The sequence below is a fragment of the Podarcis erhardii genome (assembly GCF_964252035.2).
Source record: "Podarcis erhardii genome assembly, chromosome: 17".
NCBI classification, from domain to species: Eukaryota; Metazoa; Chordata; class Lepidosauria; order Squamata; family Lacertidae; genus Podarcis; species Podarcis erhardii.
In genome coordinates, this window is record NC_138515.1 from 15,800,302 (window position 1) to 15,826,214 (window position 25,913).

At 40.9% G+C, this 25,913-nt stretch overlaps 1 protein-coding gene across 2 annotated transcripts; it reads right to left on the bottom strand.

Annotated features, from left to right (window-relative positions):
* Positions 1 to 308: 308 nt before the first annotated feature.
* Positions 309 to 24,606, bottom strand: CAAP1 (caspase activity and apoptosis inhibitor 1). Of its 2 annotated transcripts, XM_081845546.1 has the most exons (7): positions 24,347 to 24,606; positions 22,297 to 22,497; positions 16,345 to 16,429; positions 14,918 to 14,996; positions 9,834 to 9,907; positions 8,079 to 8,116; positions 2,223 to 2,583 (listed from the first exon to the last, which is right to left on the bottom strand). In XM_081845546.1, the coding sequence occupies exons 1-7, from the start codon at positions 24,470 to 24,472 to the stop codon at positions 2,452 to 2,454; spliced, it is 735 nt and encodes a 244-aa protein (XP_081701672.1). In that variant the 5' UTR covers positions 24,473 to 24,606; the 3' UTR covers positions 2,223 to 2,451. The 2 variants fall into 2 exon arrangements, with proteins under 2 accessions (XP_081701671.1, XP_081701672.1); XM_081845545.1 differs by lacking the exon at positions 8,079 to 8,116 and having other exon boundaries at positions 309 to 2,583; positions 24,347 to 24,597.
* Between the last annotated feature and the right edge of the window lie 1,307 nt (positions 24,607 to 25,913).

The window sequence follows — 25,913 nt, forward strand, 5'->3', positions numbered from 1 at the left end:
TGGCTCACTCCATTCTTCTTTGCATTTGAACTCTGGCAAATATCCCCCAACTGCTGTGCTAAATGGAAAAATCTGGGGTCAGGGATGCCCCTTGCTGATCACCAAAAACACCCCAGATTTATTTATTTATTTACAGTTAACGTAACGGTTGTGTCATTAGATTTATACCTCTATTATAACTGACGGCTGAAGGGGAGGTGTGTTTTTTTTAGTGAAATCAATTGCACTTCATTTTTAAGACATCGTAAGGAAATCCACTTGCTAAAAAACAGTGCCCAGTGGTGAATCAATACAAGGAATGCCCGGGAGATATTTTAGATACTTTATTTTTCTAGACTATTGCTTCAAGAATTCACAATGGTCAGTGAAGCTTCTACATTCAGAAATAAACCCAACACTTTACCACTCTAGTACTGACAGCTGAGATTTCTGTTAAATCACAGCTGAAGAGATAGTTTTGACAATGACTCTAATTTCATGTGAAAAATTTGAAATGTATGAGCTTAGTAAGACAGAGATGGTATCTATCACAAGAAAAAGCTTAGATGCCTTCCTTGTTCACCCCCCCCAAGTGGTGTCAACAACCATCTACAAAATAAAAAACAGTATTAACACTTCCTTGATTATACCAAAACTCAAAGGCATTTAACTCCATTAACTTTTCTTCTAAGTTTCCCTGAATCATTTCCAGATCAGTTCCTTATCCCCCAAATTTCCTCCCTCACTTAACTGTCCCTTCTGCTCCCCAACCAAGAAGATGAAAAATCCCCATTTTTCTCATTCAAGCCAACTCTGTTTCCTTCCAGTCTTTAATGCACAAAACTGATGGTCCACATTTTTCGCTCAGTTCAATGCTAGGCTGAGCAAGCTCTTCCTTTCTCCAACCTAAACATTCAAGCTTAAGGAGGCAGGAGAACAAAAGAATGCAATTTTAAATGAGTATTTATTGTTCAACCAGCAGTCACTAGCCAGCCTGCCTCTGCCCTCCTATACCACACCATGCAACCTGCTGGAACTTCCACCCATTTATTTTTTTTAATTAATCAACCTGAGCATGCACTGAAATGTATAGTCAAATGTATTTATTAATACATGTTGATCTACCACACTTTTTGGCCGTTTTCAAAGCAGCAGGTATTGGTGTGCCTTGCACCCTGAATAAGGAGTCATAAGTTTTTATATGTCTTTTTTCCCTGCAATCAGTGCAGACTTACTTCAAAACAAAACCTCAGGATACCGACATTTTAAGTCTTAGTCACTCTGCTTCATAACGTACAGGATAGACACGTGTAACAACTACCCCAACTGCATATAAATATCTACTTTTGCATTGTCAAAACGTCCTATCTAGTCCTAGGAAAGGGTCTTCCTAGGCTGAGTTTACAAATTACATTTAACCATATTAAGTCTATAACTTAACATTAACAATGCACTTAAGGGATTGAAAATGAATTTGTAACATGTCCTGGAAAGCTGGACGCTACGCACATAACTACAGTCAAGCACCAGAAATTCGTTTTAAAGAGTGTGTTTTAGGATGCACCCACATCATTACTTAAACTCACTAAAAATTAAGGGAGACAGTAACTGTATTATGTTTCAAACTACACAGATTATGAATGCTCATAGGCTGGCACCAGAAGCTGCCAAGACCTATTAAGGGCTCCACAGACTGCACTACCATCTTGGCTCCCTTGGCATAGGGCATACAATATTTTGCCCATAAACTGAACCCAACGAAAACAAGCAATCTGGGTCTCAACTGTTGGTGCAAGGGATTTCTCAATATACATGCCCGATAGGCCTCCATCTCTAAAGAGCTGTGGTCTGTTTCTTTCTCCCCAACTGAACCTCCTGAGAATGCTAAAGTAAGCCCTGAAAAGGCCTTACATTGTTCCCCAATTATTCTGCAAAGCACCGGGATTCAGCAAGAGATGCGTATGATCTACAACCGTTTCCCAATTCGTGTTGAGGGCGGTGGGAGGGAAGGGGGGAAATCCAACACAAAGAGAGAAAATGGCCAGTTGAGTTGAACAGCGTCAAGCCTCTCCACTTGTGCAAGAGTCACACAGTTCTGATGGCAGTGACAAACTGCTGCCAACTTCTTCAGCCATGGGTCAGGATACACAAAGGGCTTGAATGAAGAATGTCAAAACCGGTTCAAATATATTTTAGCACCGAAGGGAGCCGACATCACACCCATCAGAACAAATGCAGACATCTTGCAAATGAAACAGCCCTGGGGCTATTTTTTTACATCTCCGGCTTTCATGAGAGCCTTAATAGCCCTGGCTCGCATCTCAAGCTCCAGGAGTTCCAGCTGCTGTGCTGATGGCTGGACATCATCTGTTGGAGGAACCGCCAAAGTTGCTGCCTTTGGCTCCTTTGGGGAGGATTCTGCAAGCCCCAGGATCTCGTTCACGCTTTTCTCAATGTCCTTCTGGAGGTCGTCTATTGGACCATCTCCACTTCTGACAGTCCTTTCCAGCCCATCTGAATTATCTTCCTCATTGCATGGGCCTTCAATGTCACTGTCGTACGCATCTGCGTTGATGCTGAGAACATCGCTGTCTTCTCCTTTGCCTGTAAAACAAAATTAACAGAAAGGAAGAATTCAGAAGCCCTTTAAAAATAAAATAAAATTGGCTTCTCATCTTGTGAAACATTTCCTCTGCATACAAATACGCCTTTGCATAGATTTAAGGTATAGGAAAGGTCATCTATAAATTAAAATCAACAGTTTCTCTCTTTCCTCCCCTCCCCCAGCTTTAAGACTGATCTAATTTAGACAAGTTTTAATGCATTTTTATTCCAATTTAGGAGAACATGCAGTAGACCAGAGCAGCAGCGCTTGGAAAATTTATTCCATCGTATGGAATTGCATGATCTATTTTCCTAATTAAAATGTCATAAGGTTTTATATCACAAGGACGCCTCTGCATTACAAAATGAAAGTTGACGTGGGGAGCCTTTGGGGCTGACTGCTGTTTATTATTTTAGAAGTGAATTTAATTCCTGAAGTGCAGTTTAAAAATACTCCTAAAATTCTCGTGTACATTGCAACAAAATAAAATGAGGGTACGGATATCAGCGTGGCAATACACTTATTAAGAGATATCTGTGCAAAGACTTTTAATGAAGTGTTTCAATTTAAGTTATCTCAAAAACAATTACAGCGTTCCTATTTGTTCAATTATGATTAAAAACATGGGCTGGGATCCAAAGAACTACTTTGGACATGACCTCAAGGTTTGAGAATTTTAAAAGGCCCTTTGAATGCCAAAGCTGCATTCTGCAGTAGTTCACTGGGCTTTTGAAATCCCAGCAGTTCCAAGGGAAAATAAATCATGGAAGATGGTGAACTAGGGTTCTAGAAACACAAGCCCCAAACTCCCTGAGGTGCACAGAACTAGGGTTCCCTTTCTCTGGACCCAGGCAATGGTCTTTAGGAAAATGTAACAGAACATGATGCAAGGAAACAAGTTTGAATCTGACATGACAAATACTCATAATAAAGCATATATTTCTTTTGACATCTTGTCCTCAGGTACTATGTACGTGTGATCATTTATCTCTGGAAGTTCTCCATTAACACTACTTATATTTGTTAAATGCACAATAAGCCATTACAAAATGTAAAAAGTGTTAAACTTATTTGATATGGAAAAATGTGTCTGATAGCACCCTAAGATGAAAACTTTTAATAAGCTGTTTATTACAAAATGGCATGTATATTTCCTTGAGGAACATAAAATCCGGGGTGTGACTATGAAAAAATTACTGAAAGTGAATTGTATCAAATCAATGTAACTGATCTACAAAGGACCGGCTCACTCACACACACACACACACACACAGACACACACACACACTCTCTCTCTCATTGCTCAATGGCTCTAGCATCAAATTATTTACTCAATATGTGAAGATGCCATCGCAGAGCCAACACAGGTGCCACCACCTCACCCCATCCACACAGTGTTTTCTAATGGAGTCAGTTCACACATATTCAAATGAGGACACGTCAAATTACACACATGCACCTAGAAGCAACCATGTCATCAGGCTATGGTAGAGGAGAAATGGGACTTCAGAACCTCTCCGTCAGCTGAGCTGAGCCATCAGCAACATTCAGCTCCTCCTCTCTCCTTGAATGCTCTCCATTCCAGGTGGCCATTTCAAGAGTTCTACAACTAAGTACTACTCGGGTTTCCTTTTTTCCTCCTCCCTCCCAATCAGTTTCCTTTTTTAGTTGTGTCCTTTAGACTGCAAGCTTGAAGACAGGGATTTATGGGTATCTGTAAGCCGTTCAACGAGCTTTCCCCTTCTTTTTGCTGAACAGCAGAGAAAATACTTTAAATGTATGAACCAGCCCTTGTTCAATGTATGGAGGTATAACACATTCGCTGTGACACATCCCAACCGACAATTATAGCCTAGGCAAAATTCAGAATTCACTACCTATATTAAAAAGCTGGATTCAAAGACTACTTACTTACCCATTGGTACCTCTTAAAGGACATATGGCCTATTATGGTAAAGATCAATATGTTGCTCTTTGGGAGATTCTTTATGTGCAATGTTTTTAAAGAGACAATGAGAAAACCTTGTCAAGAATTTACACGCAGCCTGGCAACAGCAAAGTGATAAAACACACAACTGTTCATTTGCGCAATTTACTGCAAGAGGCCATGGCATTACGTTCCTCTGGAATGTGCGCATTCTCTGTAATCCTTACAGTTTAAGGCCTTGATACACAGATTTGGAGTTAGTTAGGCTGAAGGTTTACACTTGCCCATTTTTATCCATTCTGCCTACAATATAAATGTCACTAATAGCCGCCACAATTATCAATGAAACCTCAAGAGTATTAAATTGATGTGTGGATTAAAACACAAGATAGCTTTTCAGCTCACTCTGAAAAGTCTAAAGTAACACGGCATTCATTTGAGAGCTCCTATATGCCATTTATGATAATAAAAGGATAGCAGTAGATTAGGACACTCTGAAATAATTAACGTGTTTATCAATACTCTTCTGTCATTTCTCTTCTTGGAGATTCTGGTTTTTAATTAGCCCTTCCCCACTTGGTCCCAAATATTTTCTTTTACTGGACGGCTTTTGCAGAACTTTGCAGTTTCCCCTCTTCTACCCTCTCCTTTCAAATCTCCAAGGCTTGAAGTGTTAATGATCTGGTACTATTGCTCATCAGCACCACAGTCACTGATATACTGGAAACCAATACGAAGCGGTCTCTGAATTGCGGTTCCCGGGGATCAAATAACCCCAGCCCTAGTAAAGCAAAATGCCATCGCCCATCTGCTTGTTCCCCCAGGGATCTTTCAGGAACCACATTAATTTCTTTAGCTCCCCCATCTACAAAAAGGCAATGGCAATGGCTCCATCCAGTATCTTCTGCTTTGTCACTGTGAAGATAGATGATGCCAACTTTTATTACAGGGTGGATAGTTCTGACTCCTGAGCCACTTTGTGCAGAATGAAGTAGCCCCTAAGAATCTGGAAGCAGGTTACTCCGGCCTTTTATAACCATCAGTTGCAGCAAGTACGTTGTAAGTAGCAGGTGCAGCAGAGATCCATGGCAGTTTGGGGAAGAATCGGGGGTCCTGTGGACCTTGTTCTAGGGGTAATCAGGGTTCACTCTCCTTCCATCCAATGAATGAACTCCATGTATTTCCAGGCAGGGGCTCCATGCATCACAAACTGAGCCCCCCGCCACTAACTGCCTACTCCTTGGTCACCAATGGAGCAGGTGCATGGGGCTGCAATTCAGATCACAGTGTGCATCTGTGTGCTGCAAAGATGTCCCTCATTTGTAGTGCACAGAGACATTTTGTGGGATGGATCATGAGGAGGAGATGATGAGACAAAGACGCATGGTGAGGACTGAGAGAGAGGGATCTTGGTTCAGGGAACTGAACAGCCCAATCCCATACTTTGATCTTGACCTCGGACACTTGCATGAATGGTTGGCAACCACTAAGTCATAAACAAGAACCATGATCCAGAGAAATTATGCAACAATGTCTGTCTGCCAAGACTCCCACAGCACCCAGAATGTCATAGATTTGTGATGTGTCCATACCATATTTGGCAACAGAATTGTTTTGCTGATACTGCCAGGCTTTTCACAAATTGCTAATAGGCAAAGTTTCATTTTTGCAAAAGTCCCAAAAGTTCACCATTCTTTGGCCTTATAATGAGAATGAAAATGAAGAACTAGAAATACATGTGCTGGCCTCTGCTTATCATGAAAGTTTCTAGATTCTAGAGGCGTGTTGCTGTGCTGTTAAATATTTCAGCGCCTTTGGCTATAATAGTATACTGTATCACAAGGCTAGCTACATGGATGTGAGGGTTTATTTTGGAAAATGGGATGGAGTAGTAAAAACCTCTCCATACACATAAAAGGCAATATTCTCTGCTTGATCTTTATACTGGGTACTTTCCATTCTCAGCAAGTCCTCTACAAAGACTGAGCAGCAGAATACATACTACTGAAATTAATCTGTGCTGGTTCCAAAATGAGTTGAAGGAAGACTAGTTTTCCTCTCAAGACAAAAGTAGAAGGAAAGGCTTTAGAAATTCTAGCCTGGCTTTTAAATCTTTTTAGAAAGAAGTATCGCAACTTTCTTTGTGTGTGTATGGGTCTTGTGTTTATGAGCAAGGAAGAAAATATTTTCTTTGACTTTTTTCTTTGACTTTTTATGATATAACTGGTATCTGGAGGGGAAGAAAAATCAATACCAAACACTAAGAGAAATGTATAATAAATGTTCTTCCTCTGCAAAATAGGAGGCAACTTTCCATAAAGTAACTAGAAAGTAAACCATTCCACATGTAGCAGTTTTACAAATATTAGAAATATACATAGACAATTGTAGCCTGCAAATCTATTATGAGGAAATCAGCAAAACCCATGCTTTTAAAAAACACATACAAAATAACACTACTGATTCAAGAAAATGTGAGAACAAAGCCAAGCTAACCTTTAATCGTGTACTATATTATTGCATAAGAGCCTGACCAACTTAAGAGTTATTAAGTATGCCGTATGTTTGCAAAATCAGATCAACTGAACACAGCATTGATCTGATGAGCTTTAAAATGCACACAACAACAAAAGGTGAAAGAAGTTAGATTACATTAGTCTAATTATGAGGCAGATGGTCAAGGCTATAAAACTCTAAGTCAAACGGCCACAGTTGGGGTTTCTTGTTCCTCTGACAAGTCTACCAAGACCTATGAAACAATGGTTTTAAAAGCAGTTGTTAGAAACTTATGCAAAATATGTCATCACCACAGTCTTCTGAGGAGCAGTTCTCAAAAACAATCAAATAGCGAACTCTGATCCGCAAGGTGTTGTTTTTACTCTTCACCACACATTGCCTACAATAAGGCAGGCATGAACTCAAAACATCTTCCGACTTTTTTTAACTTGCCAGAGAAGTGTGTGAAAGATCAAAGAAATGGGAATCAATAGGATTAAGGAATGGAAATTCTTTTGCTTTGCTGCAGGGCACTAGTCCATATTTACTTAATGCATTGTTCAAGTGAACAGAACATCTCCAAAGCGAGAATACATTCTCAATGGAATAAGGCTGGTTCAAAGTTCAGAAGCAATGTTCCAGCACACTCCTCTCCTGTTGCCAAAGGCCAACGGATCCAAGTGAAAGGGCACTGACCCGAGGGAATGAGACAAAACTATTTTTTATAGAAATCATTTATCCTTCTGCTGGAGAATAAGAAGTTACCTAAACCAGGCTTAAAGGTACAATCAGCCTGGGCTCTCTACAGAGTTGAAATCTCCATGGAAGTACAATGCACAATAATCACATAGCCCTACTGCCCTAACAAATGTTTAATTAGCTGAACCGCTTCATTTCCCCCCTTTTTTTGCAGCTGTAATTTTACATAGTAATAAAAGTCTCTGATGGCATTTTTCTCATTATCTTTTTCATTTTGATAACTTGTATTTATTCTTTCAACTAGGATTGCAAAATTCATTTCCAGGCACTTAATTTATCTTTCTTAACCACTTTTCACTCATTTCTGCTTACCCCTTGGCTCTCGTACTTTTCATCTTCAGCATCACAGACTGCAGTGTGGAAGAAGAACAGTTGCTAAGTTTTACCATTTATGCCTGCACAGTCTCAAAAAAGCTCTTTAAAAGCTAACATCCTGACTAGCACTGTTGTCATTGCCCAGAGCCATCACGAAACCAGTGGCTGATAAAGTCATAAAAAGGACAAAGAAGCAATCACCTGCAACAGTCATCAATTCCCTCTGATAGCAGAGAAGGAAGAGAGGAAGTCTGCAGGAGACATGTCAATTCAGAGGTCATTCCAGAGAGTGCAACAAGCAATATTTAAAGCAGTCTTCACAAAGTCACAGCATCCTGCTAATCGCTTGGCTGCCTTATGAGACCATTTTAATCAAGTTCAATTCCCCCTATTAGCTATTTTTACCATCTTTAAGGAAGAATGGGGCACTTCTTTCTAAAGAGCTGTAAGTAATTACTGGGGATATTTCCTGTGGCAATAAGATACATAATGATCCTTCCCCATGGCTTGCAGCATGCCTGTCATCACTAGGCAAAGAGTTGAAAACGTTGGCAGGCACAAACCCACACAATACATTAGGACTCACTATTTGGGTTCACGCTGGTGTTTCGCTGATGGGTTAAACCCAGACAACCAAAAAAACAACTCCTTTTGTTCCCTGTGTGATCCTAAGTCCACTCTCTTCTCCTTCCAACCTTCTTCCTCCTGGGCGAACAGCAGAGATGGAGTGCGAGTTTTGCCCTCATCCCAATAGTTTCCTTAAGTACCGCACTTTTTCTTGGAGAAACGAAGGATAATCTTTCACTTACACGAAAGGAAGTAAAGGGGTATACTCAGGGGCACCAGTATGGATAGTGATTAAATCTGCCCTTGGTATGGAGCAATAGAAGCAGCTCCTTCCCATCATGTTGACAGAAACATGGATACTTTGTGCAGTGGGAGCTCCCGCTATATACTGCACCAAATAAACAATGCTCTAAATCTGGGACCCTATTCCACTATATTTCCCAGAGTCAAAGGGGAAAGGCTTGAGCCTTCCCACATGAAACTGCCCATAAAAGATGCCCCCCCACCAATATTCCTCCACACACTCTTGCGCACCTCCAAAGAGGGCACAGCTATGAAAATAGGCGGCTTGATTCTGAGAGGCCGTTGTATGGTTTGAAAAAAGACACTTTACTCCCACCCCTTGCTCAGATGGTAAAACAAGATGTCAGAGATGGATGGTGTGCTAGGGAAGATGTATCAAGAAGAGGAGAAATGGGTTTGGGGGAAAGTCAGGAACTCTAGATTGGATCACTACTCCTATCAAATATGACAACAAGTATAAATAACACTCAGAGATGGATTCGATCTTTGTTACAGTCTAGAATGACTAAAAAGCATAATCCACAGCCAAAGATGTAAAGAAGAACTTGCATCACAAAGTCATGTTTAGTGAAAATGTAAAAAAAAAAAAAGAAAGAAAAGGGAAGCACAGCCCAAATGCTTGCCCAAAATGCTGACAAACTCCTGGGTTTCATTTGACAACTAGCTAGAGAAGGGGCTCCTAATGTCTGAAATTCAATTATATCTTCCAAAGAAAGTTATTCTATCATGCATCATTGTTTCATTTGCAATCTATTATGTAGCATTTGCAGAGATGACCCAGAGCATTTGTTTAGAGGCAAGTAATGTTGCATTATTGCTACTGCTCTATTCAGAATGCCAAACGCAGAGGCGGCAACGTTTAAAGCCTTCTGCAGTTCCTACCTTGCTTTGAGTCCAAAGCTTCCAGTTTGTGGTCTTCCTTCAAAGAAGAAGTAGAATCTATACTATTGTCTTGCCTGAGAACAAACAATAATACATTTCAGTTAGTATACCTTTTATGTTTATAAAAAAAAGCATTTCATATCCATACTCTCGTGCCCCCACATTTCATTGTTTGCTTTATTTTGTGAAGCAGGCCATCCTTATTCAGGCAGTAGTACTGATAATTTCCTTTCTTCTCAAGTTTCATAGGGCTGCCTGGAATGTAATGCTCTTCCCCAAAGATATAGGGCTAGTCCAGTTAATGTAATTATATCACTTACAGGGTAAGCAGTGCCTGCCCAGTTGGGGACACAACTATAGGAATATGTCAATTTTTCTCAATCAGAAATCAGTTTTACCTGCACCCAAGAAGAGTAAACATAACAGAAACTTAGTGCTACAGAAAACATTGTTTTGAGGACAAGAAAATATCTCTTGCTAGCCCAAGACACAACTCACCAGACCACCAAAGCTATACCAATATTTTCCCTGCCATGTGACAAGATCTTGTTTTTATCAAAGGCAGAGCAAAATAACTCCACTAAGCCCGAGAAGAAAATTCAACTAATCCCTCCATCATGGACTCAGGCAGTATGCATTCGTAAATAAACTATATATCCTAAAGACAAAAAAACCAACCCACTACAAGTGTCGATTTTACTTTCCTCCTCAATGTGGTGGAGCAATCCAAATTAGACATGTTCTAAGGCAAGGAAAGGGACGCGGGTGGCGCTGTGGGTAAAACCTCAGTGCCTAGGACTTGCCGATCGCATGGTCGGCGGTTCGAATCCCCGCGGCGGGGTGAGCTCCCGTTGTTCGGTCCCAGCTCCTGCCCACCTAGCAGTTTGAAAGCACACTTAAGTGCAAGTAGATGAATAGGTACCGCTTTATAGCGGGAAGGTAAATGGCGTTTCCGTGTGCTGCGCTGGTGCCGGTTCGCCGGAGCAGCTTCGTCACGCTGGCCACGTGACCCGGAAGTGTCTGCGGACAGCGCTGGCTCCCGGCCTCTAGAGTGAGATGCACAACCCTAGAGTCTGTCAAGACTGGCCCGTACGGGCAGGGGTACCTATACCTTTACCTTTAAGGCAAGGAAAACATCCTCTTCTGAAATGCCAGCCTAACTCCTGCCTTCCAATGAGAAGAACCACCTAGTTGGAGTTGTCTGACCAAGCCAGTAACCTACAGAGATATGCTGAATTAAGGTGACAAGAGCTGGAGCTACAAGTTCCAGGTTCAAATCTTGGTTCAGTCAAGAACTCTGTGGTTTATTTCACACAGCTCACCCCCTAAAGATTAATAAGGGATCTGCTTTGCAGGGCAGTTGTAAGGATTACTGAGATAAAAGTTATGTTAAATGCTTTGAAAATTTGGAAAGTACACTGTATTAACAGTATTGTATCCCCAGAGCTGCCTTATACCAAGCCAGACCACTGGCTCATCCAAAGTTTCCTACAGGATTATCACCAGTAGATGTTTGGTATCAAACCCAAGACCACCTTAATGCAAAGCATGTGGTTTACTGCTGAGCTACAGTGCCAGAAAGCGATGCATTCCTTGTCCATTTCCCCAGAATTGCCACCGCTGTTTTTCCAAAAGAAGAACCTCGCTGAAGAACGAGAAAGAAAAAGACAGCCCCCAAACAGCCCAGAGAACATCTGTGCTTGTGAAAGATACAGAACATCACCAAAAGAGACCCTAACTGTGAAGTATCTTTGGAGAGCAAGTTCCTTGAAATACATCAATAGGAGGAAAGAGCTCCCCAGTAAGGCAACTGCAGGAACACACAGAGAAAACCTGTGAACGATAGGGGAACTGGGCACAGAAGCCCTGCCGAGGGATTACACGTAGGGATTTGCCCCACAAAACAGCAGATCCTAACTCTACTTACAGTGTTCATCAACGCTGCTGCACAGCAATGTATTTATAATTGCTGAGATTAATACTACAAACACACTACTGATCATTAATTTTAAAAGTAATCTAGTCTCTGACAGAAAAGGGGAAAAGGTATTTTCAGACATGAACCCACTGGATCATTAAGAAAGAAGAGCAAGGCAAGGATGCAACCTGCAAAACCGCAAGGTGCAGCCAAACTTCAAAACAGCCTTGTGCATTACACAATCTGCACAAAAATGATAAAAAGATCACTGAACCCACATTTTGGGGTGGGGTGGCGTGATGCTGGTTTAGCTATTTCTACACGTTCTCACCAAAATTTGACACATTGCTTTCTGTTTCAAAGGATGGGGAAAATAACTCAGAAAGTGCTAAAAAGGATGACATTTCATCTGCTATCTCGCCATGATGTTCAACTGTCTTTATACAAAGCATGAAAGCAAATGAAAGATTGTAAGACACACTTGAGGAAACAGGATACAGCTCTCCACAGGATTTCAAAATCATGGAAGGGAAGTCCAATTGTTGAGTTTAATGAGCATTGTAGCCATAAAATTATTTTATATTCATCTAACCAATTTCATACGTCAGCTACTTTGTCTAAAATTTGTAATGTACGTATTATGTTAATATGCACACAATCAAAGCATCCAGCTTGCAGGGAGGAGTTAAATTTAACATTACAAGGTTAGTGTCATCCTAACTTACATTTCAGAGGTTTAGCTCTAATGGCGTTTGTCCACCTCTGTTAAGTACTGTAACTAAACTATGATTAAATATAATTTTTAAAATGGGGGTGCATATATAAGCGATTAATCCAGATCCCTGAAAAATAATCTATCTGTCCACAAAGAAGAAACCTTTTTCCTGCTGCCCCTGGATTTGTCTCCACAAGCCTCCTTGACTAACTTAATACAGAAGCTGCCAAATATTCCAGTGGGCTCCTCTCATCTCAATTCACTTCTGTTCAGTACCAGGTGCTGCTACAGATTCAGCCCTCAAGGCAAAGTTTTCCTATTGAACCCCCAAACCTATGAAATTATTACAGATATTAAGACATTTACTCAGAACATATAGATGCGTGCGTGTGTGCAGGGCAGCAATCATTTCATGATTATGAAGGAGAAAATTGGCACTGGGTTCAGAATGAAACATTGCCTTCCATTCAAAAAAACAACAGCAACTAAACTTCAAGCCTTTAAGGTTTCAAAGGTACCGTAAATTTCAAACCTATGAGGAGAATCAGAGTCATGAAAGAGCACCAAATGTGGGAAAATAAGTTGGATTTAGGCTACAGCAAGCATTTTGGCCAGAAGGCTATATTCACCCTTGGCCAACCCACTGGGAAAATACATGATGAGCAGAGCGAAAGAGGAAACTCTCCTCCCACAGCTGATGGGGACGCAAACTGGTCTCTCCTTGTTCATCAAATCAATCATTTGATGAATGAGGAGGAAGTGGTTTGCATCCCCACCAGGGTGCTGGGCTGGGCAGACAGGCTGAAACTTCCTTGGCACAAAATTTTATTTATCCCGATGCAGAATATCTGAAGCTGTTTGGTGCAAGGTGTGTACAACCCTGAGCATCGGTACAGACCCAGCACACTATAGGAAAAGGAACCTGGCAATCATGTCCCTGGCATTCGTACCCCTCATTCCTAACCAACCACAGGATGAAGACATCGGCTCCTAAATGAGTGATAATACTGTTATCAAGTATTGCTCATTGGCAAACAGGGATGATCTGGCACAGTCATCTGGTTTGCAGAAGGAAAATGTATCAAAGGATATCTGCTCTAGGATAATAAAGCTCCTGCTGTCCAGAGTCGTCCTGCCAAATTTTGTTCAGGATTGTTCATTTGGCAAGAGCCTCAACAACAAGTTCTTGATTTCCAATTATGCAGCTTATTTTAAATACTGGTCATGGAAATGGTGATTTTCAACATATGAGCTTTACCAAGTTTTCTGATCCCTGAACAGTGCACTGCAAAACTAGCTGCAGAAACTATGTGGTACATGCTTGAGATCAACCACTTCGGTAGAAAGGTACACATACTAATACAGACAATCTGCTGTCCAAAACACTTTGTCACTGAGCAATTCTTATGCTGTCATAAAAAGGCTTCTTGATGTAATGGCGCAACTCTTAAGTTTAATACACGTGCATTTTCTGCCATCTTGTGGCCAAATGTTTCATAGATTAGATGCTCTTTTTTAGATGCTTAGTATTAACCGAAATAACTAGCTGATGTGAGTCACTTAGTACATCTGGTTCACACTGACAGCACAATCACATGCATTTCTACTCAGAAGTAATCCCCACTGAGCTCAATGGAATTTAATCCCAGGCAACTGTAAAAACTGCCGTTTAAATGTTGATTCCCACCAAGACGGACCCATACTATGCTACTCACAAGCAGCCACCGAAAAGAAGCTTGGTAACCCAAGAACTTCTGCCTTCTCCCAACCCTATTACATAACAAAATGAATCAAAATTCTCCACGCTGTTTTAACCCTAGCAATTAACAGCCAACCTAAAACAAAAAGATCCTATTTGCAGCCATGGGATGGGCAACAAGCTGATTACAGGCAACTCTCATTTTGCACACGTTCAAAACACGCATGACCCTAAACATGTGTTACATTCAGACCAGGAAGAGCATAGAACAGGCTCCATCAGCACGCACAATTACCCAAATGCAACCCCCCCCCCAAAAAAAAATCAGGGGTTGCCTGTAGGCAAACAATCTTTGATTTGGTTGGTTTTCCTACTTTATGCCATGATTTAAGAGCAGCTGTATACATACCCTTGTACCGTAGGATCTGTTGGAGGATACAATTAGGATTCTCTGTTCAAGGCACTTTGGGCTTCAGAAGATTTTGCCAATTTAACTAACATTTCAACGGGATCTCACCAAGGCTCACTGGGTTTTTACAAATGCTCAGCAAGGTTCACTAAAGTTTCACCTGAAGTTTCATTTCACTAATGTTTTGCAAATTTCCCCACAGTTTTTGCAGCGGTTCAGCCAAGATTTCACCATGGATTTATCTGGGATTTCACCAACAATTCAAAACGAAATTGTCAGCACAAACTTTTAAATAGACTCTCAGAGGACAGTTAAATTAAATTTGCTCATTACAATTACTTACTGGCTGATAGATTCAACTGCTGTCTTCTCTTCCCCACCATTAGCCTCTTCATCACTGTCGGAGTCATTTTCATTCTCACCTTGAAATACAACGTCAATGTGAGATGCTATACAGTGTGGCAGCATTTTTCTGCCTCATTAATACATGCATCAGTAAATACTGTTATGACTGTCAAATGAAGAGACACAGCCCACCTGCCTGACTAAGGTACTCAACAGAAACCATTTGGAGCTGTAGTCTGTGAGGGAGACAGTGGCCTGAGTTTTGAAGATGGCTGGCGGTAAGGAACCATAGCACGTCCCAAGGCTATATTGTTTGGAGAGCCTGGGGTACGGGTGATACAATGCTTCAACGAGCAGCAATAAGTGTCTGGCTGCTTCTCTGCACCTCCATGCTTAACTTGGTATCTTTGCAAGCAAACAACTATTACAAACACAGAGTAAGTCTTCAGCACTTTCACCACAAGGAAAAAGAATTCATGTAAAAGGTTTCCCCAGGAAATTTCTGTCACTCGGGTAAGAGAAAAAAATGCCACCCAGCTCAAGAGTCTTTGCCAAAGGAATAATATAAAATTAACCCTATCTTCTCTTACAACACAGCCATTTATATTAAACTATTGTAGGAGCATTTGTACAGAAAACAGGTATTCCTTTTTTTTTATGCAAACACACATACACACAAATATGTAATACAGGCCACAGAGTCTGTTCAAGCACCTGTTCTCATACTAAAGCTCTGAGTAGTCTATAGATAGAACATATATTCAGCAACACATTTAAAAACGTTGGGCAACTTCTGTAACAGAAGTTCAGGACTAAAGCTAAAAGGGTAACTAACAAGGAGTTAAAACTATTCTAAAAAATTAAGCAATGCTCATTAATGTAGATAACTGATGGAAAGATTATGGGGGCTGGTTTTCCAGTCCTCAGAGCAAAAAGGAAAGCCTAATACCACAAGTAGATCTCTTGTGAGCAGCTCCTCTGAACGCTGTAGCCATTAATTTTAAGTCTCTCTATAACAGGGTTCCAAGTCATGACTGCCCTCATTTGCTCAAAGCTTCTCTTCCAATCTATCTTCTAGGTAATGGCCATGCGTCTCTGCTACATACCGTATTTTTTGCTCTATAAGACTCACTTTTCCCCTCCTAAAAAGGGGAAATGTGTGTGCGTCGTATGGAGCGAATGCAGGCTGCACAGCTATCACAGAAGCCAGAACAGCAAGAAGGATTGCTGCTTTCACTGCGCAGCGATCCCTCTTGCTATTCTGGCTTCTGAGATTCAGAATTTTTTTTTCTTGTTTTCCTCCTCCAAAAACTAGGTGCGTCTTGTGGTGTGGTGCGTCTTATAGAGTGAAACATACGGTATACAATCAAGCATCCATGTACTTGGTGTTCATTAGGAGCTCCAATATGATACAGTATTGCCTACCTTCAAGAATTCTCAATAACTTCTTCTCAGACAGGAGCTCCAACTGTTCAAGACAAAGCCTTTTGATTTCTTCTATCGAACAGCCCTACAGAAAGAGAGGTGGGACTGTTATAAACGGTGCCTGCAATTAGCCAGATGCCATGCGCATTTTGTACCTGACTATCAACCACTTGCAACCAAGCAATCCTGGTTTAAGGTGCCATTTGGCACCTAGCTTTTATATGTGAGTTTCTAACACTAGTTACGCACTAAGGGCCAGATTCAACTAGTTGAGCTAGCAGGAGCCAACAGGAGGAGTCCTGTCTCTGGAAGAGTTGGGAGAACTTCCAAAATGAGAGGTTGGGGAAGAGGGGAGACCACTCCGTTCAGTGGCAGGTCATCTCTTTAGTGCTTGTTTGAATTTCATCTTTCTTTTTTTAAAATAAAGACGACAACAACATAATAATAACATCATCATCATCAGTTTTTTATTTGTACCCCGCCCTCCCCGGCCAGATACATACAATCTGGACACTAAACCGAAACTTAAAACATTATGATCTGAATTAGAAATTTTATTAAGACGGTTTTGCAAAAAGACAATGTTAAGGAAGTAGCAAAGTATGCCAGATCTGAACCCTGGCTTTCTTCTTAGGTTTCACAAGGCAGGCATTGCAGCCAGTTGTGCCTCTCCTCTGACGGAAGGCATTCTAATCCAGCAGGGGTGTATGTTGGCATAAAGGGTAGCCCCCTGTGCACATACCCCAATCTGCTCAAGAGCGCTGGCGGACCCTTTGAACGGTGTGGCAAGCACAGCAGGGGATTGCAGGAGAAAGGAAGAAACTGCAAAAATTACCTCTCCCCTCTTTTTCACCTCATGGATGTTTCTGCTGGATCAAACAGCCTTCTGTCAGTGGGGGTCATACAATTAAATACAACCCAAGGGCACTTCTCAAATTCCCTAATGCTGGCAGTTGGATATGGATTATCCCAGTCACTGTTTCTCATTAGTATTGCTTGAGTAAAAAGAAGAAGAAATACAACTTTCTGAAAAATATCACTCTCACCCTAATAAGGCTTTCGGTATCTATGTTTTCACTCCCGGTAGGTAACTGTGTTAAGTCTGCTACAGCAAAAGAAAAGTCTTGTGCCATAAGACTCTTAAACCTTTAATACATTCTTTTTCGTAAAAATCATTCAGAAGACTTCTTGTTCGTACTTTACACTTGACAGAGAATTTTAGTGGACCAGCCCATGAAAAATTATACAGGTAGTTTAAACCTTAATTATGAGAAACGGGGCTAATACAGATATAATGTAACAAGTGTTATGAGGTATCAGCCTTGGAAACACACTTTCTTGTAAGGCTACCCCTTCCTGGAATTAAATTTTATCATTTGCCAGCATCAAATTAACTGTGATTAAGGCTAACCAAGGTTTCCCTTACCCTAAGATTTAAACCCACTTCAAACTCTTGTATGATTCATTAAAATGTGCTTCCCTTTTCTTTCTTTTTTTGGAAGAGTGAAGAGAAAATAAAATTCAACCAGTAAGTTTTGTTGATGTTCCTGAGAAGATCTGAGAAGTTAGAACAATGGAGTAGCAGGCTCCTACCCCGATGCAGGCTGGCTTTTCCAAGAAGCATAGCATTGCAGATCAATGTTCTGTTTTGAATTACCTTATCCAGCTGTTAGTGGTCCCTCAAAAAAGCAGTATGTCACATTTATTAATCCCTCATTTGCCTTTGACTCCATTGATCGGCATCATCAATAAGAGGAGTAGCTAATTTTTTGCAGGCCAAGGAACATATTGACTTATGACCAACCTTCCCAGGTCTGCAGCACAAAAGTGGACACAGCCAACTGGTTGATATTTCCTACCATGAGACCCATGATGTAATTTCTGCTAAAGATGCCTAAATGGACTTTGAACATGTAAAGAATTCCAAGTCTTCACTCTGGTACATTAAAATTGATTCTGATTACAAAAAGTGTTACTTTCCTGCAGGAATTAATCCCCCCCCCATTAGACATGCATTTACCCAGTTCAGATTTTGAACTATGTACACAGAACAGCTGACCAGTAAATTATTTAATAAGCCAACATATGACCATCTTTCTGTATGTTGATCAGGCCAGATTGAAGACACTGTGTGTTGTATTTTTTATTGCCCCTATACAATCCACCTAGGAAGATTCCTCTATTCATTCAAAGTTTTTTTAAGAAGGTCAATCAGATTATTTCAAAAACATAGGGCTGCAAGCTGATGTATACAACTTTGTAATCTAAAGGATAACATTCTCACTACCTGCACATGTAGAGCTATGGGCTATGTTACAGATCTTGACTCTGCCAAGGAGATTTTTAAAAAATCTAAATTATCTGGGGAGTGTTATAATTTTAAGTTTCAATCATTTGCAGTTCTAAAATTTGAAATGTTTTAAACTTATCTTGAATTGTCTTTCTGTGTGTGTGTGTGTGTGTGTGAGAGAGAGAGAGAGAGAGAGAGAGAGAGATTGAGAGATTGTAATAGACACTGGCTACATACAACAAAAATCTGACTGAGTTAACAGTGTTTTAGCATTTCCAGCAATTCCCATCTTCCCGAACTCCTTGCCTGATGGCATCAAGATTCTACATAATCCCATATCTATGGTAGACTTGTAAACAGCCACTTGTTTGATTACTTCCAAGTAGGCTGAGAAGTTCCTACAAATTTCTCTTCACAGGCTTTTAAGGTCATGAACATGGGAGCATGGGAACATGGGAGAACAAGGACTAACTAAAACATTTGGGAGGTAGCAACATTTCCAAGTCTGCTCTATGGAGTCTACCAGGGCCAGCCCACCCATGAGGCAAGGTGGGTCAACTGCCTCAGGTGGTAGCAAACCCTCCAAGTGTCCCTATTTTTCAGGGCCAGTCCCAGATTTAGAAAAGCCTCCCTGGTTTCTGATTTGATCTGTCCTGTTTTCCCTTGGGACATTCCTATTTTCATAGGAGAAATGTTGGAAGTTATTGGAGTTATGTGAACCCGAGCCAAGGAGATATACATACACCCTTGGAAGGCATCTAAAGACAACCCTGTATAGGGAAGGTTTTTTTAATGTTTAATGTTTTATACATGTTGGAAGCCACCCAGAGTGGCTGGGCAACCCAGTCAGATGGATGGGGTAATAAATAAATTGATATTAATATTAATGGGACATCCCTGTTTTCACTTGAGAAATGTTGAGAGGGTACGTGGTAGAGGGCAGCAGATCTAGCTTCCAAGCAATGCATGGCCCGCTGCCGCAGTAACAAGCAATGGCTGTGGCACATTCCTTGGAGGCCAGATCTGCTCTCTCTGTAGCCCTGCTATGCCCCTATACAGCAGCCTCTCTGCCCTGGAGGGGGGAGGTGCCATTTTGTAGTTTTCCTCAGGTGCCAAAATGTATTAGCCCAGACCTGGTGTCTGCAGTGGAAGAGGAGCTCAGTGTAGCTGGCAGGCAAAGTGTTGCTATGGAATCTGCTCTGCAGCCCTAGGGATGAACTACAAGAAAAACAGCGTGGTTAAGGGAGCGTTTCTGTTCCCAGTCCAAATTTTACAAAATCTTTTTCTCCAGAAATGTTGAGACAAGATTAGTATACCATAAAAATGAACATACGTGCTTTTCTTGCCAACTGGAGCATTCTATGATATTCTTATAAATAGCCAGAATACTTATTGTGTGGTTTTTACTTTATTTTTAAATCCTGCCTGCCCCCAACTTCAAGTTGCTTTATTTTCAAGCAAGGATGTCTTAAGTCTGTTGGGAATAGTGTTCTTTTTTAATTATAAATTACTTATTTATAAACTGCCAGGCTGCCACACTCATCTCTGATGGTGTTATGTCCAATTAAAGAAAAAATTCAACATCCCTGTGGAAATGCTATAATTATATACTACATTATTCCATATGCCACAGTAATTAAGGTTATTTACATTTGCAGCCTGCTTCATTCCGAGGGCTCTACAACAGTATTTATTAAAACACACACATACACAAATATATAAACTCTGAAAGCCTTTGTAGCAGTCTGATCTCAGTACTTGCTGAACTAGCTTGTAAGTGCATAGGATACACACTGAATAGAGCAACAAGTTTTAATTGGCAAGTTAATCAATTAAAGCTTAGGTTGATTAATCAGTGCAATACCATTTTAATAGGCAAGAGTACAATTTAATTGGTGGGGTTTTGAGGGCACATACCCATTTTTAAGGCTATTCAAATTCTCATGTGCTACTGTAACACTCAAAGACAAAATGGACTCACATGTTTCCTTTCAACAATGTGAAGCAGCTTTTGTTTATTACAATGTTTCATAAACTAATGATAGCTGAGACACACTTTCTTAGGGAATGAAAACTTAACCCAAATGAAACACTAATAATAAGTAGCACTTACCAGTGGAGGAACCCACTCTCTATGGGAGTCACTTTCTCAGTGTGCCTTCTGGTTGGGAAAATGCAGCCCCTAACTAGTGACTCATGCAGAGAATTGATGTGCTACCTCTTCTGTGGCAAGAAGGGCACTTAGGGCACACAGAAGCCTTTCTCCAATGCATTACACAGGGCAACTTAGAAGTGCTCTTGAACAACAGAATTTAGGAATTCCTGAGTTACTAAATTATAAAATTATCATACTCCACTTTCAGTTTCTTAGAAAGATACCTACATTAAATGTTGTTAAACTGCAAATTGTTTTAGCAATAATCAATCAACCAACCCGTTAAAAAAAGAAGATGATGCATCAACTAAAAATTCTCTAATTAAGTTGATAGTCCCAACGTCGAAAATTGTGCCATTCTGAAACACAGGCCATGGTATTATGCTGGCGGAAGCCAAAATTTAAACATGAAATTTGGAAATAGGTTCCCTCTTTATGGCAATATAGTGTGACACATGTATGTATGTATGTGTTTGTTTGTTATTGTATATTCTACCCTTCTCTCCCTGAGCTGTTTCCACACCAGCAAGTATTTATAAAAAAACTTACATAAACTGTGGGAGCCTGTACAGTTCAAGAGCAGGAGAATAACACCTTCCATAAATATTTAAAATATAAATGCAGGCATGGCTCCTTGAAAAGTGAATCTGACTCCTTTATATTTTTAATTGAATCTATGCATGTACAGTCGTACCTTGGTTCTGAAATGCCTTGCGACTTGAATGTTTTGGCTCCCGAACGCCGCAAACCCAGAAGTGAGTGTTCTGGTTTGTGAAAGTTTTTTGGAAGCTGAATGTCCGACACAGCTTCCACGACTTCCAACTGAGTGCAGGGAGCTCCTGCAGCCAATCGGAAGCCGCGCCTTGGTTTCCGAAAGTTTTTGGAAGTTGAACGGACTTCCGGGACGGATTCTGTTGGAGAACCAAGTTACGACTGAATATACATCCAGTACCATAGCCATAATTAAAGAAAAAGAAAAAATGATCAAGGAAATAGCCATAGCAATGTTCTACTTAAAATTAAGGATTTCAGTGCATAACAGAAAATGTCCCATTTCCAATGAAGCAGCAAAACCTTTCAGAGTTTCCTTACCATCTCAAAAGCTAGCCAATTGCACATGTCAGGGTAATAAATTTATAATAAATATATACTGTTTAATTTCTACTGTACAGATGTCCACAGAAGGATAATGACTATTACACTACGTGCAGTTAAACTACTGAAAACCCACTGAATGGAATTTAAGCAACCTCTATGGAGCCAACAGGGCAGCACACCTTTAATTTTTGAAATATTTTTTCAATCCTGATAAAAGAGTATATTTTAACTGTGGAATGAAGAAGCAGGGTTAGATGGTATCAGAGTGGTTATAAATAAATAAAATCCAGAGCATGTAGCAAGAGGCTTAACCTTCGTTACAGAGCATTCAGATCACTCCCTATTCCTGATAAATGCTCAAACGGTTCAGCTTTCTCCAAAATTTGCCAGAATAGATATATTTCAGTACCTTTAAGACATCAGGCAGCATTTTCTGCACTTTCTTCTCTCCTATGATACAAAAGCACTGGTGTAGCATTTCCTTCTTATCTGTGATGTAGAAACTAACTGGCTTCAATTGCACGCTGAGATCCAATCCACCTTCTTCTAGGTCACTGGATTCTTCTTCCACATCCTCACTTTCTGGAATTTGTGCAGTACATTTTGTTTCCTAAATGATGACACAGAAAATCCTTTCAATCATGACCCAACACAAAACACTTGCTTATGTAGTAATATCGGCAACTAAGCTTTGACTACAAAAGGAACAGTGCAAGCCATTTCATGTCTACTCAGAAGTAAGTCCCACAAGGTTAGATGGGTCTTACTCCCAGGATATAGGATTACAGCCTGAATCAATGAAGCTTCTTATATAGGCTCCTAATACTTCAGTCTAAAATACAAATGCAATGTTTAAGATGCTCCATAAAGTTGGTGTTCAGTTTTTCATTTTGAAGTTAATTGAAAGATCATATAGTCAGCAAAGAAGTTTACAGGTGAATGCTGCAAAAGGAAATCCATCGGGATAGTTATTTCTCAAAATATTATACCACCCAGTAAAAGGAACTGAGAATACATTCCGGGGGGGGGGGGGGGTTGGGATGAAACAACACATTCAAAGCACTTTGGTTACTACAGTGGTGCCTCGCAAGACGAAAAGAATCCGTTCCGCGAGTCTCTTCGTCTAGCGGTCTTTTCGTCTTGCGAAGCAAGCCCATTGACGGCTTAGCGGATTAGCGCTATTAGCGGTTTAGTGGCTTTTAGTGGCTTATCGGCTTAGAAAAAGGGGGGGGGAGGAAAAAAACCCCGCAGGAACTCGCAAGACATTTTCGTCTTGCGAAGCAAGCCCATAGGAAATTCGTTTTGCGAAGCACCTCCAAAACGGAAAACTCTTTCGCCTAGCGAGTTTTCCGTCTTGCGAGGCATTCGTCTTGCGGGGCACCACTGTATCTCTGTTCTTCCCACACCAGCCTGTAGGCAGGCCGGTACTGTCATCACAATTACAGGCAAGAGGTTGAACTCTAGATATAATAGTCTGGCCTGTGGACACCTTGTGAATTCATGGCTGTGAAATTTGAGTATCTGGATCATATTTTTGAAGTTGCAAACCTATGCAAACCTACTTGGGAGTAAGCCTTAATTCAAAGTAAACATGCATAGGACTGGTCAGAAAGCTGCTCCCTAACACCAGATCTTAAGAATGTTAATGTAGCATACAATTAATGTACTAATAACTTCCTTGCAAAAAATAGTGATGCCTTCTAACTAAAAAAAAAATAACTTTTAACAAATTCATGATGCAGGTTAGGTCTGTCAGTGGCTCTTAATCAGGACAGCTAAAAGCAGAACCATATTGCGAAGTGGACAGTCATGTCTCTGATTAGAAGTTACTGGAGTAAAAAAAAACATGGGGATGATTATGCTCCACAGTTAAGCTGTCCAGAGGGGCTGGGGAAACACCCCCAGATGGGTGGGGTATAAATAATATATAATATTATTATTATTATTAATAGTTAGTTGGAGACAAAAATGTTAACCTTGCTAGGCTGTTAGTCAAATTGATCAAAGCAATTCATAATTTTACCACCACCACTCAATTTTTCAATATAAACGCTTTTGGTAGTCCTTATTTGATTTCGGTAAAGCCCCCCCCCCATATTTTGGGTTTCCACCATGTGATGTGCTTTATACAGATTCTGTATAAAGCTGGGTTACTCTAGGACAAAAACTGGGCTGCAAACAAGTAAACGGAACAGCTGTTCAATATGGGGGACGTTGCTTCAAAAATCTCAACAAGCTGAATCCAAACGTAATATAAAATAATAACAATAGTAATAATAACAATAATAATAAGTGCCGTCCACGTAAGCTGTGCTTTACAAATACTGAAAGGTCCACTGCCAGGGCTTTTAGAAAACAACTATAAGAAACGCGGAGGGGGCGTGGCCGCCAAAGCGCCTTGCGCATGCGCATAACAGCCCGGCCCCGCCTTCCCTCAGGGCGGCCCAGGCGGCGGTTACCTCGGCCAGGCCTTGAAGCGGCTCGATGCTCCGGCGTTTCCTCTCGCTGCCTCCGCCTTCTTCGTCCAGGCAGCCCAGGCGGGAGCGGTGCCGCTTCTTCTCCTTGGGAAACTTGCGCCCCGTCATGACGGCGACCCGAGAGAAGCGGCGTCGGCCGCGCCCTCTTCCCGCGAGCCTCTCGTCACAGAGCGAGCGAGCAGGGCGTCGGCGGCGTAATATATCAGCGGCCCGACAACGCCTTCGCCCGCCGTGCGTGCGTGCGTCGCGCTTTGACGACGTCACCCAGGCAACGTAGAGCTAGGGAAGAGAGGTAGAAGCAGAGTGGCCCGTTGTGGAGAGGCTGGAGGTTCCGGTTCCAGCTGGTCCAGAGAGGGAGCGATTGGGGCAGAAGTGGAGGCAGGAGGAGTTCGAATTGCATGTGGGAAATAAGTGATAATCGATAAAATGATAAAATAAAAATACCCGTCTTGTTTCATGTGGAAAAGAGGATACTTTAGATTTCAATAAAATAAAATATATAATGTAATATAAATAAAAATGCCCGTCTTATTTCATGTGGGAAATAGGATCCTTTAGATTTCAATAAAATAAAACATATAATGTAATATAATATCATAAAAATACCCACCTTATTTCATGTCTAAAAGAGGACCCTTTAGATCTGAATAATATAAAATATATAATAGAAATATAATACCATAAATAAAATAAAAAAGCCCATATTTCATGTGGAAAATTGGATCCTTTAGACTTCTATAAAATAAAATGAAAATAACTATCCTTCCTATATATCACATGTTCCCATGTTGCAAGCTCTTAAATACAGCTTAATGCTGCAGCCCAGGTTGGTCGGGACTTCCAGCCCAAAGTCTTCTGTAAACCCTTCAGGTTGCAGTCAAAATTCAGCCTCCACTCATCTCAGATTTCATAGAATCATAGTGGTGGAAGGGACACGATCTGAGCGTTATCCAGTCCAACCCCCTGCAATGCAGGAATTTCAACCAAAGCACCCAGGAGGCAGATGGCCAGCCAACCTCTGCTTAGAAACCTCCATAATGCATGGACTGTTTGCATGGCAACATGTTCAAATGGCTTTAGATACCTATTAGCTTCATAAATTACCATATAGCATCTGTTCAGCAGAAAAACAGCGACAATTTGCTGTTGACAAAGGACAGCTGGACATATACCGAGGGCCTTCTCGGTAGTGGCGCCCACCCTGAAGAACGCCCTCCCATCAGATGTCAAGGCAATAAGCAACTATCTGACTTTTAAAAGATATCTGAAGGCAGCCCTGTTTAGGGAAGTTTTTAATGTTTGGTGTTTTATTGTTTTTTTAATATTCTGTTGGGAGCCGTCCAGAGTGGCTGGGGAAACCCAGATAGATGGGCAGGGTATAAATAATTTATTATTTTTATTTTATTATTATTATTATTATGTAAAGGGCCCCATTACCTTCAGTAGCTTAGGGCCTCATCAAACCTAAATCCGGCTCTGTGTGGGGCTCATATGTTTCTCATAGGCATCTGGGTGGCTCCTGTGAGAAGAGCAAAGCTCTGGCCGTTCT

Excerpts from the sequence above, each read along its gene's own strand:
- CAAP1 (XM_081845545.1), bottom strand. The coding sequence starts at position 24,472 with ATGACGGGGCGCAAGTTTCCCAAGGAGAAGAAGCGGCACCGCTCCCGC. Across the intron at positions 16,430-22,296 it reads TGCTGCCTGATGTCTTAAAG|GGCTGTTCGATAGAAGAAAT; the intron begins GTACTGAAATAT and ends CTCTTTCTGTAG. Across the intron at positions 14,997-16,344 it reads GTTATTGAGAATTCTTGAAG|GTGAGAATGAAAATGACTCC; the intron begins GTAGGCAATACT and ends TTGTATTTCAAG.